Source organism: Phoca vitulina, unplaced genomic scaffold (assembly GCF_004348235.1).
Source record: "Phoca vitulina isolate PV1807 unplaced genomic scaffold, GSC_HSeal_1.0 scaffold81, whole genome shotgun sequence".
Lineage (NCBI taxonomy): Eukaryota > Metazoa > Chordata > Mammalia > Carnivora > Phocidae > Phoca > Phoca vitulina.
This window is the reverse complement of record NW_022589784.1, coordinates 5,863,320-5,875,719: the sequence shown is the minus strand read 5'-3', so window position 1 is coordinate 5,875,719 and position 12,400 is coordinate 5,863,320. Positions and strand designations below refer to the sequence as shown.

The window sequence follows — 12,400 nt, the reverse complement described above, 5'->3', positions numbered from 1 at the left end:
TAGTCTCCCTGTGGCTCAGGCACGGGACCAGCTCCCCCCCTCTCCCCTCCCCCCCACCTGATGCCTAATGGCCTCTTCTGTCTCACTCGCTTCTCTCCATCCCCAGGTCCAGGCCAACGACCTGATTCCCCCCCCCCCCCGCCCCCCCACAGCCCAATCCCTCACAGCCCACATGGCCTGTTCAGGGCACAAATCTGATTATATCCCTCAATGCTTAAAATCCCTTAATAGTTTAGAGCCCACTAATGGCTTCCCAGAGCTTAGGCCTAAGGACCACGCCCCAGCCCCGGCCCAGGGCTGAGGACTACTGGCTGCTGTCCAGGGCGAGAAGTACCTCGCGAAGCTTGCCGACCTGCCTTCTCCTGAGAGGAGGTCAGCGCCCTGGCTCAGGAAGAAACAGTTTGGAGAGGGAAGGCTGAGTACCTCCACCTGCTAATGTGGGTACCGGCTGGCAAGACCTGGGCAGTCCAGGGCAAGGCCCTCAAGGAGGCCTCAGGCGGCAGAGACTGGCCTCTGAGTCCTGAACTGGCTCTGCAGGGTGAGGGTGGGGCGTGTGCCTGGCCTGGAGCCCGGCTGCCCCACCTCCTGCACCAGCCAATCTGGTGGGGGGGGGGGGGAAGGGGGGGGCTGGGCCCAGGGCCAGAGCTCCACTGAGCAGGCAGTCCGTATGGGCACCTGGGCAGCGAGAAGGGCGGGCAGGAAGGAGGCTCAGACTGGGACATACACACATAGGCTGTATTAGGGGAGTACAGAGGGGGGCAGGGGTGCAGTCAGTCCTCCTTCAGGCTCCCAAACACGGCGGCCGGCACACTCTGCTGCTCCAGCCGCACCTCTGCAGAAGGGGGGAGGCAGGGAGGACATGGTCACTCCAGGAGGGGGCCTGCCTCTGCCTCCCCCCAAACCGCCCAGCCTGTCTGGCCGGCCCCTTACCGTTGGGCTCCAGGTCCATCTCGTCCTCGTCCTCGTCCTCGCCCAGCTCAATCTCCTCCGGGTTGGCTTGCTGGGCCAGCTCGGCCAGCTCTTCCCGGGAAGCGTCGCTCCTACAGGCAGGCAGGGGTCAGGGAGGGGGCCACACGGCCCGGCCTCCCTGGCACCTCCCCTCTTAAACAGGAGCTGGCTCACTCTCACCGCCCCCCACCCCTACCTCACAAACAGGATCTTGCTCTGGGCCCGTGGGGGCTGGTCCCGCTCGGCCTCAGCGGCTAGCTGCTCTGCCCGCTGCTCCAGCAGCTTCATGTCATCCATGCCGCTCTGCCCAGGGGCCAGGTCAGACACTGGGGGGGGGGGCACGGGGTCAGACAGCGTAAGCGGGTCCTGCCCTCCCCACAGCCATACCAGCCCCACCACAGCCCACGCCCACCTTGCTCTGGGTGCCCCAAGCTGTGTGAGCACCCAGCCCTCAAGGAGTTCCCAATTTCCAGTGGGGGAGGTGGACCCCCAGTGCTCCCAGACAGGAGGTCAAGGCTTGGCAGAGGGCAGAGGCCAGGCCGAGAGGACCTGGCCAGGGCGAGGGGTAGCCCGCAGCTGCTCACCGGTGCCCGTGGCGCTGCCCGACACCTTGAGCATCTGCGAGGCCATGAAGTTGACCTGAGTGTTGTACGTGGCCTGCACGCTGCGGCGGATCCGCAGCATCTCCCGGATGGTGTCCTCATTGCCGTGCCGGACCTCGAAGTCCTTCCACGTTTGCCAGAAAGCCCCAGTGGTCTGTGGAGGGTGGGCGGCAGGCGCGTGAGCCGGCTGGCTTGGCTGCAGCCCACCCCCCTGCCCGCCCACCAGGCTCTCCCCCTACCCGGGGGTCACAGATCTGGGAGCAGAAGCTGTAGATGGCGCGTGCCCGGTCGATCTCGCCAAGCCTGCACTCCATGTCCGCGAACCGCAGGCACATCTCCCGGGCGTGCTCATCCGACAGCACCTGGCGGGTGGAAGGGGGTGGGCGTCAGTGGGGTGCGCAGACCCTGGGCCGGCCTCCAGAACGGCCCCCCGCCCCCACGGGGCACCTCAATGGCCTTCTGGTAGATGCCGCGGGTGTGGGTGACGCCGTAGATCTCGGCCGCGCGCTTGATGTAGATGTTGAACATGTCGTACTGCTGCGCGGGCTCCACGGCCCTGGTGGCGCGCTCGTACACGGCCATGGCGTGCCGGGCCAGGCCCCACTCCTCCTCCAGCTGCGCATACAGCAGGTACAGCGCTGGACGGGAGGCCGGCGGGTCAGGGGCTGCGGCCGGGCCGGGCCGCCCTGCCCCTCCCCCGCCCCTCCCCTCCCCCACCCACCCCGCCCGCCCCACCGGCCTCACTCTTGGCGTATTTGGGAGGGCAGCCGTCCAGCGCCTGTTCAAAGAGGTCCCGCGCCCGCTCCAGCTTGCGGCCCCCGTAGCGGGCGATGAACTTGGTCAGGTACGTGCTCCAGATGTCAGACACGTTGGGCCACTTGAACAGCGAGATGCCGCGCTCGTACGCCTGCCCCGAGAGAGGGAGTCGTGTGTGGGAACGCAGGGCGAGCGCGCGTGGCGCCCAGGCTGCCGGGAGCCTGGCCCTGTCTCCCTCGGGCTGAGCAAGGTGGCCTTTCCCTCGCCACCCCTCCCTACAATCACGACGCAGTCAAAAGGGTCTGTATGCCTCCCTCAACACGCTGCAAAGCCCCCAGTGACAGGGCAGGACTAGGACTGACCAAGTCACCAGGAGGTAACGTTATGGGCAGGGGACTTGGGGGCGGGGGCGGGGGGGACCTCTCAGCTCGGCAGACACTGGAGCCCAGAGCCCTGCGAGGAGGCTCACATGCCGGGGCCAAGGGGCGAGGCCTGCGTCACTCAGGCCGGGGGTGGCCTGTGTGTCATGTGTACAACCTCCCCAGCTGTGTCCGGAGAGTCTCCACACATAACCCAACACGTCAAGCAGCCTGGTGGGGCCTCAACGTGTACACGTGCAGACCTACAACCCAGGGCCTGAGTGACAGGGCGGGGACAGCCCACACACACCCACACCAACCCCCCCATACACACAGAAGCAGGGTGAACTGTGTCCCCCAAATTCCTGTCAAAGCCATAACCCCAGGACCTCAGAACGGAACTGTACTTAGAGATGAGGTCTTTAAAAAGGAAATGAAGATGAGATTGCTATAGTGGGCCCTAATCCAACGACTGGAGTCTTTAATGAGATTAAGACACAGACACACACACGGGGATGACCACGGGAGGCCACGGGAAGAAGACGGCCACCTGCACGCCAAGGAGAGAGGCCTCAGGAGAAACCAGCCCCGCCGACACCACAATCTGAGATTTCCAGCCTCCGGGACTAAGACGACACGTCTCCGTTAAGTTCCCTGGTCTGTGGCACTTCGTTAGGGCGGCAGAGCACGCTAACACAGCGCCCGAGGCACTGAAGAGGACACACTGCTGTCTGGCGCCCCCAGGTCACCCCCCTCACCTTGAAGCTCTCCTCGAAGTACTTGTGCTCCTCCAGGAACATGGCGTAGTTGATGACGATCTGGGGCGTGGCGATGCGCAGGTCCAGGATGCGGTCATACACGGCCTTGGTGGACTGCGGGGCAGGGGCGGGTCGGAGCATGTCCCGGGGCAGAGTCTGCAGCCCCAGCCCACCCCCTGCCACAGGCCCTTGGCCACGCAGCTCACCTGGAAGGTGCCTAGGCTCTCTTCTAGGTCAGCGAGCATCGACCACACCTTCAGCGACTTGTACACACGGTTCTGCACGGGCTCCGAGCCGTCAAAGTACTCGGCTCGGCGGGCGGGCAGCGCGGTGGCCTTCTGCAGGGAGCCAGCAGCGGAGGGGGGAGCTTAGGGACGTCCGGGGCCTGGCCACACGGCACGCCCCACCCCCGCCCCCAAACCCCGGCTTGCACTTACCCGCAACAACCGCAAGGCCTGGTCGTAGTTCTCGTGCCGGAGCTCCAGCTCACCACACTCACACCACACGCTGGCCAGGTCGTCCACCTGCTTGAAGCTCACCTTGGTGGCCTTCTCCAGGATGATGCGGGCCTGCCAGGGCGCAAAGAGGGCAGGCTGAGGCCCGGCCTGCCCCCCCCCGTGAGGGTGCACGTGTACACAGCTCAGGCAGACGTGACTGTCTGTGCCTCCTGTGTCCTCCGGCCAAGGCATCTGCGCGCGCACACACACACACACACACACACACGCGCGCGCACACACACGCGCACACACGGCACAGCACTCACATCGTCCAGCTGCCCGTTGTCCTCGTAAAACTTGGCAAACGCGACCCACAGCGTGTGGGGCTTGCCTGTCGCCTTGAACGGGTCCACCGTCTGCACAGCCTCCGTGTATGTGTTGATGATCTGGGCGGGAGGGGTTGAGTCAGGGCCCGGGCCGGTGGGGGAGGGGGGAGCGGCAGGGCTGAGGGGGTGGGGCCGCCACGCACCTCCCGGGGGCGGCCCTGATGCAGGGCCACGCGCTTGTGCCACTCGTGCACGTGGTGCGGGTTCTGACGCAGCAAGACGCTGTTGAGGAGCAGGGGCCGCCGGCTGATGAGCTGCTCGAAGCGGGCCAGGCGCAGCTCCAGGTCCACGTCATCTGCTCCACGTGATGAGGGCCACGGAGCAGAAGTGAGGGCCTCGGCACACAGTCCCCACCGAGTGCTCTGGGCTTTGTAGACTCACCCCATTGGCCACCCGCGCTGGAGATGCATCCCTCGTCCTGGCTACTCTCCAAGGTTCCAACCACCCTGGCCCCTCGGCCGGCCTCCCTCCCTGCCGGCCCCCGACACCCGGAGATGCACCGCTCCCCTGCCCCAGCCACTTAGGACGCTCGGAGCCCTGCCCGCCAGCCCGGCCTTCTCCCCTCACCAGCCCAGGACCGCCGTGGAAGCTCACCTTCCTCCTCCCGCCCCAATTCTGAGGCTGTCTCCATCTTGGCTGCAATCATGCTCTCCTCAAACTGGGCATAGCTGTCGAACACCTGGGTGAAGTCCCGCACGGTCATCACGGTCCGGATGGCCTCCTCATACACATCTCGAGCCTGTGGGCACAGGAAGGGTGAAAGGAAGGTGCTGGCTGCCCACTCGTGTGAACACAAGGAACCCAACGGTGCCACCCTGGCAGCGGTCCAGAGCCGGGGTCGCCCAGCTCTGTCAGGCTCTGAGCAGTGACACTCAGCAGAGCCATGACTAGAGCCGTGCCCCGGAGCCGTCCCCTGCCCCCTGCCCGGCCAGAGCGCTCTCCCCGGCTCTGGCCCCTCCCCAGTAAGCTGACAGTGACGGTCCCTTATGTAGAACGAACGAGGCTTGAGGGAAACGCGTGTGAGGTGCCTGACACCCAGTAAGACTCGTGAGGTGAGCGACCCCCGTGCCAGGCTTAGTGGGTTCAAGGCCACCCAGCCAGGAAGAACTCAGGTCTGGCCAACCCCAAGGTGGGCATGCTTGCCAGCAGGGCTGGACCACTTCTCCTCACCTTCAGGAAGGCCGTGCACCTGGGTGTGTTTTCTGCTCCTGCACATGCCCACGGGCGTCCCCTGAATGCCATACGCTCGAGGGACTGCCCCCCTCCCCTCGTCGGCTCCCGGGCCCGCTCACCTTCTCGAAGTGGCCGCTGCGGATGTAGTAGTCAGCCAGGGAGCACCAGAGCTTGCCTAGCTGGTCAGTGAAGCGGGTGAGGCCCCCGCGGATGATGGCATCCACATTGAGCGACTGCACCTTGTCTGGGTTCTGGGAGATGAGGTCACAGAGCTCGTGCCACAGCTGCAGCGCCAGGGGGAGAAGTCTCAGGCCTGTTCCACACGGGGGCGAGCCGTCCTGCCCCACCCCCAGCCCCCCACAGGCCCACCTGGTAGTTGGACTTGCCGGCCTTGGACACGAAGCGCTCATCATTGACCACGGTGGCCAGGCGCTGCGCGGCTTCATCCAGCCGGTCGCTGGACTTGAGGTACTCGATGTACTCCTCTGCGCTCTCGGGGCTAAGCTGCACGGCAACCGGCCCCATCGGCAGTCAGGGGGGCTGAGGAACCGTACCACGACACCCCTCCCCCTCGGCGGCTCCGGGTCAGCCATCCGCCACTGTCCCGATCAAGAGCCAGCCCTGCCGACCCAGCCTCAGCCACCCCTGTCCAACCTGGGTCCCACCAGTGTGGCTTCAGCCCCGCAGGTCCAGCCTAGGCCCCAGCGCTCCAGTCTGGGCCCCACTGGTCCAAGGCCAGCCCCAACTGGTCTGGCTTAGACAACGGTGGAGCCCGCACCGTCCAGGCCCTGCTGTTTACCACAAGCCCCCTGGCCAGACAGCACTGTGTTAAGAGTTTCACAACGTATGGCACTTGTTAGGAGTTTAACAAAGCCACAACCATCCGCACCCGGTTTCCACCTGGAGACGCTCCCATAGCCATTCATCTCACATTCCCCACCCTCCTGCGGTAGCGGTTTTCCTGGTTTATGTGGTCAGCTCATGGGCATCTGTCTGCCCAGTTAGACCAGAAAGTTCCACGCATGCAGAGACTGCCTCTGTCACGCTGTCCCAGGACCTGTCTTGGTACCGGACACGCAGCTGCTGCTAGCAAGTATGTGGAGAATAAACAAATCGCCAACAAAAGCCTATCTCAGGAAGCCTTTTCCCCACTTCCTGTCAGGTGACATCCTGCAAGGGGCTAGTGTCCAGGGAGCCAGTTCTGGGCCCCTCTGGCGCGAGGATGCGCCCCCACCCAGCTCACCTTGAGGAAGCGCCGGTAGCCCCGCACGGCTGTCTCGGGCAGCGGGTGCGAGCGGAGGAAGCGCAGGTAGAGCGGCCAGATACGAGAGTGCTGCGTGATGGGCAGCGCCCGGAGGGCACGGTCAAACGTGCGGCGGGTGTGCGTGACGCGGCCCTGGTCCATCAGGAACTGGCAGTAGTCCAGCCACAGACGGGGCATCTGCAGGTGTGGGGGAGAGGCATGCTGTGCGCTGCGGGCGCCACGGCCCGCCACAAAGACCCCCGCTGCCCTAGGGCCCAGAATGCAGCAACACCCAGAACCCCCTCCTCCAGGACCCGGTCTAGCTCAACCGCAAGTCCACCGAGGCGGCAGGACTCCCAGCTTCGTGCATTTCCCGGGACTGAGCCCCGCCCCCCACCTTGTGCATGAACACAAAGGCCCTCTCGTGGCAGTTGTTGGCGTCTTCGTAGGCAGGGTCAGTCACGCAGCGACGCTTCACCTGTGCCCGGCGTGCCTTCAGGTATCGGTACCAGAGTTTGTAGCTGGGGGGGGGTGGCAGGAGGGGACAGAGGATGACTGGTCAGCCTTACGGACCCCTAGAACCCTTCGCCCTGTCCCCATGAAGCAACTGCTGGGAGAAGGGGCCTGGGGAAGCCTGACAAGTCTCAGCAATGGGGGGACGGCTACTTGGTGCCAAAACAAGAGCCATCCCTGGGGACCTCCCGACCAGTTCTGTTAGGATAGGATTGGGGGGGCGGCTGGAGCGATTCCCACCTGCAGGGCAGCAGCTTCAGCGCCCGCTCATACAGCTGGTTGAGCCTGGGCTTCGGGGCACCTTGTTTGAACTCAATGTAGCGGAGCCAGCACTTGACCGAGAACTGGTTCCGCATGATCTCCTCCTCATAGGGGAGGTCCTCTTCCTCCTGTGGGAGCCAGGGAATTGGGAGGAGAGAGACCTGCCCTCAGAGCCTGGTCCCAGGTCCCCCTGTTCATCAGAGCCAGGTCACCCAGACACCCAGATCCTAGGGCTCAGGTCCGGATCTTACTCCTTGGAAATCTACTGCCCACCATCTGACCCAGATCATCAGACTCCTCAATCAGGGTTCTAGGCCAGACTCCCGAGATTGTCACCCAGACACCACTCTTTTGGACTTCCAGATCGAGCCATCCACTCTCTGGCCCAGATCACCAGATTCCTGAGACTCCCTGGTCCAATGCCAGGCCTTGCTCAGACCTGGACACCAAGCTATAACTCCGCACAACGTGCCTCTTCCTGAACACAAGGCCTTTGGCATCTCAGGCTCCCACTGGCCAGAGTGTAGCTCAACTCTGCCCCAGAACTTGGAAAATGAATAAGGAAACCTCTTTTGAAATGGAATGCGGAAGCCCTGAAGGGAGAACCCTCATGCCCTACCATCTGTCAATTGCAGAAGCCCCAGAGGAAGATTTTCTCCTTGCCTGGCAACAGCCCAGCCAATGAGAGACTGCCATAACTCAGTCAGTGAGAAGCCATCACCACCCTGAACCGGCACTTTCTTCTAATAGACTTTCCTTCAAAGCAGCCCCTCCCAGCTGACTCCTTTTTCTCTACAAAGTGACATTCCTCTCCTTTGTTCTCCAGACTTGCCTTTGGTTTTACCAGAGCTTGCATGTTCCTATTTAAAATTCCTCTGCCACTCTTTTTTTTTTTTTTAATTCTTATTTATTTATTTGACACAGAGAGAGAGAGAGAGACAGCGAGAGAGGGAACACAAGCAGGGGGAGCGGGAGAGGGAGAAGCAGGCTCCTGGCTGAGCAGGGAGCCCGATGCGGGGCTCAATCCCAGGACCCTGGGATCATGACCTGAGCCGAAGGCAGACGCTTAACGACTGAGCCACCCAGGCGCCCCATCCTCTGCCACTCTTAAATAAACCCATTTTGCTGGTAAAATAACTAGCAGTTTTATGTTCAGGGTCGACAGAAGCTAGACCTTTCCCTCAGGAGAAGTGTGGACCACCACTAAACCTCACTAATACTAAACACTAAAAACCCGGTGAAGAGGCCAGGCCTCAATAAGCATACCTCACGGATATTGCGGGTTCGGTTCCAGACCACAGTCCAGTGAGTATCACAATACAGTAGGTCAAGTGAATTTTTTGGTTTCCTAGTGCACATAAGTTATATTTACGCTATACTGTAGTCTATTAAATGTGCAATGGCATTATGTCTAAAAAATCTACATATCTTGATTAAAAAATACTTTCTTGCTAAAAAATGTTAATCCCCATCTGAGCTTTCAGTGAGTTGTAATCTTTTTGCTGGTGGACGGTCTTGCCTCCGTGGTGATAGCTGCTGACTGATTGGGGTGGTGGCTGCTGAAGGCTGGGGTGTCTGTGGCAATTTCTTAAAAAAGACAAAATAGTTTGCGACATCAATTCAATCTTCCCTCCATGAACGACTTCTCTGTAGTATGTGATTCGGTTTGATAGCATTTTACCCAGAGTAGGACTTCCTTCCAGACTGGAATCAATTCTCTCAAACCCTCTGCTGCTTTGTCAACTGAGTTTATGTAATATTCTAAAAGCTCTGTTGTCATTTCAACAATCTTCACAGCATCTTCACCAGTAGATTCCATCTCAAGAAACCCCTTTCTTTGCTCATCCATAAAAAGCAACTCCTCCATTCAAATTTTATCATGAGATTGCAGCAATGCAGTCCCATCTTCAGACTCCACTTCTAATTCTGGTTCTCTTGCTGTTTCTGCCACACCTGCGGTTACTTCCTCCCCTGAAGGCTGGAACCCCTCAAAGTCATTCATCAGGGTTGGGATCAACTTCTTCCAAAACCCTGTTAAGGTTGATACTTTGACCCCTCCTCATGAATCAGAATGTTCTTTTTTTTTTTTTAAAGATTTTATTTATCTATTTATTAGAGAGCAAGCGAGAGAAAAACAGCATGAGAGGGGAGAGGGTCAGAGGGAGAAGCAGGCTCCCCGCTGAGCTGGGAGCCGAATGTAGGACTCGATCCCAGGACTCCGGGATCACGACCTGAGCCGAAGGTAGTCGCTCAACCAACGGAGCCACCCAGGTGCCCGAATCTGAATGTTCTTCATGGTGAATCCTTTCCAGAAGGTTTTCCATTTGCTTTTCCCAGATCAATGTAATTGCTACCTATGGCAGCTATAACCTTATGAAATGTATTTCTTAAATAATAAGACCTGAAAATTGAAATTACTCTTTGGCCCATGGGCTACAGAATGGATGTTATATCAACAGCCATGAAAACAACATTAATTTCATTGTAGATCTCTGTCAGAGCTCTTGGGTAACCAGGTATATTGTTAATGAGCAGTCATTATTTGGAAGGAATCTTTTTTTTCTGAGCAGTAGGTCTCAACACTGGATTCAAAATATTTAGTACAGTGTTGTAAACAGATATGCCATCATCCAAGCTTTGTTGTTCCACTTATACAGCACAGAGTAGTTTTAGCTTAATTCTTAAGGCCCCTAGGATTTTTAGAATGGTAAACAAGCACCAGCTTCAACTTAAAGTCATCAGCAGCATTAGCTTGATGACTTTATGAGCAATAGAGTCAGCCTGTCCTTTGAAGCGCTGAAGCCAGGCACTGACTGCTCTTCTCTAGCTATGAAAGCCCTAGATGGCATCTTCTTCCAAGAAAAGGCTTTTCCATTTATTTAGAAGTCTGTTTGGGGCACCTGCGTGGCTCGGTTGGTTAAGCGTCCAACTCTTGATCTCAGCTCAGGTCTTGATCTCAGGGTTGTGAGAAATAATAATAATAATAAAATAAATTTTAAAAGTCTGTTTCGTATACTCACCTTCATTAATTATCTTAACTAGTTTTTTTTTTTTTTAAAGATTTTATTTATTTATTGGAGAGGGAGAGAGGGAGAGAACGCACACAAGCAGGCGGAGCAGCAGAGAGAGAGGGAGAAGCAGGCTCTCCACTGAGCAGGGAGTCGGACACAGGGCTCGATCCCAGGACCCCGGGATCATGACCTGAGCCGAAGGCAGACGCTTAACCAACTAAGCCACCCAGGTGCCCCTTAACTAGATTTTCTTCTTTTTTTTAAGATTGTATTTATTTATTTGAGAGAGTGAAAGGAAGAGCGCACAAGGGGGGGAGGGAGAGGGAGAAGCAGACTCCCTGCTGAGTAGGGAGCTCAACACAGGGCTTGATCCCTGGACCCTGGGATCATGACTTGAGCTGAAGGCAGACACTTAACCGACTGAGACACCCCAGGCGCCCCTAGATCTTCTGATTAACTTGCTACAGATCCTACATTGGCACTCGCTGCTTCACTTTGCACTTTTGTTATGGAGATGGCTTCTTTCCTTAAACCTCATGAACCAACCTCTGTTAGCTTCAAACTCGTCTCCTGCAGCTTCCTCACCTCCCTTAGCCTTTGGAGAACCAAAGAGTTAGGCCTTGCTCTGAATTAGACTTTGGCTTAAGGGGATGTTGTGTCTGGTTTGATCTTCTACCCAGACCACTAAAATTTTCTCTAGAACAGCAATAAGGCTGTTTCACTTTTTTATCATTCATGTGTTCACTGGAGTAGCACTTCCAATTTTCTTCAAGAACTTTTCTTCTGCATTCACCACTTGGCTGTTTGGTGCAAAAGGCCTAGCTTTCAGCCTATCTCAGCTTCCAACATGCCTTCCTCATTAAGCTTAATTATTTCTAGCTTTTGATTTAAAGCAAGAGATATGTGACTATTCCCCTCACTTGAACACTTAGAGGTTATTCATTGGTCTAATTTCAATATTGTTATGTCTCAGGGAGTAGGGAGGCCCAAGGACAGAGGTGGGCAATAGCCCATGACGCAGTCGAAACACATACATTTACTAACTTCCCCTTTTATTTGGGTGTGGCTCCTGGTGCCCCAAAAGTAATGGAAAAGTTTGAAATACTGTGAGAATTACCAAAACGTGACACAGAGACATGAAGCGAGCAAATGCTGTTGGAATATGGTACCAACACACTTGCCTGATGCAGGGTTGCTACAAGCCTTCAATTTGTTTAAAAAAAAAAAAGAGAGAGAGAGAGAGAAAGAAAAAAAGAAAACAAAAAGAAAAAAACTCCTGCAATATCTGCGAAGCACAATCAAAAGACATGCCTGCGCTCCAGATACCAAGATACCAAGTCTTGGACTCTTCAGGATCCCACTGGCCAGCGCCTGACCAGCTCCACATCTGACTCCAGAGTTCTCCTAATCCAGACACCAATCCTTTATTTCAGAAACTACAAGGCTCCGGGCCAGACCTAGGCCGTTACTCGTACACCAGGACTTTACCACAGAAACCAGAGCCCTGGCTTTGGGTCACTAGCCTCTACTTCAGACGCCAGATCTCTACAAGATTTAGCTATGCGATCCACCCCTCTCCCCGCGCGCTCCCATTTCCACCGCAGGCCCGGGTCGCCTGGCCCTTAACCTCGACAGCAACTCTTCACTCAGACCACCTGGACTCAGGCACCAGAACTTTGCTCCTGGCCAGCCGGGTCCACACGCCCTGCCCTCGGGGGGACAGAGTTTTGGCCCAGACACCCCAGGCGGCCAGGCCTGAAACCCCTGAAGCATCCAAGCCCTGTGCTCCCACACGGGCCACCCCCCGGCCCCGCCGCGAACTCACGAAAACGAGGTCCGGCCGCTGGGGCCGGGAAAGACGCGCCATCACCACCATCTTCCTGGCTGTCCAAGTACGGGAAAGAGTCGTGTTATAATGACGCCTCCCGCTGAAGGCCCGCCCCCCGGGGCCAG

The 12,400-nt window shown here is 58.0% G+C and overlaps 1 protein-coding gene across 1 annotated transcript; it reads right to left on the bottom strand.

Moving 5' to 3' along the window:
• Positions 1-714: 714 nt before the first annotated feature.
• On the bottom strand, positions 715-12,344 carry XAB2 (XPA binding protein 2). Its single transcript, XM_032394900.1, has 19 exons — positions 12,273-12,344; positions 7,416-7,564; positions 7,060-7,183; positions 6,663-6,860; positions 5,789-5,923; positions 5,539-5,703; positions 4,841-4,985; positions 4,390-4,541; positions 4,187-4,306; positions 3,861-3,992; positions 3,630-3,761; positions 3,424-3,537; positions 2,295-2,457; positions 1,998-2,188; positions 1,790-1,912; positions 1,533-1,704; positions 1,145-1,274; positions 931-1,040; positions 715-832 (listed from the first exon to the last, which is right to left on the bottom strand). The coding sequence occupies exons 1-19, from the start codon at positions 12,321-12,323 to the stop codon at positions 771-773; spliced, it is 2,568 nt and encodes an 855-aa protein (XP_032250791.1). The 5' UTR covers positions 12,324-12,344; the 3' UTR covers positions 715-770.
• Positions 12,345-12,400: the final 56 nt, after the last annotated feature.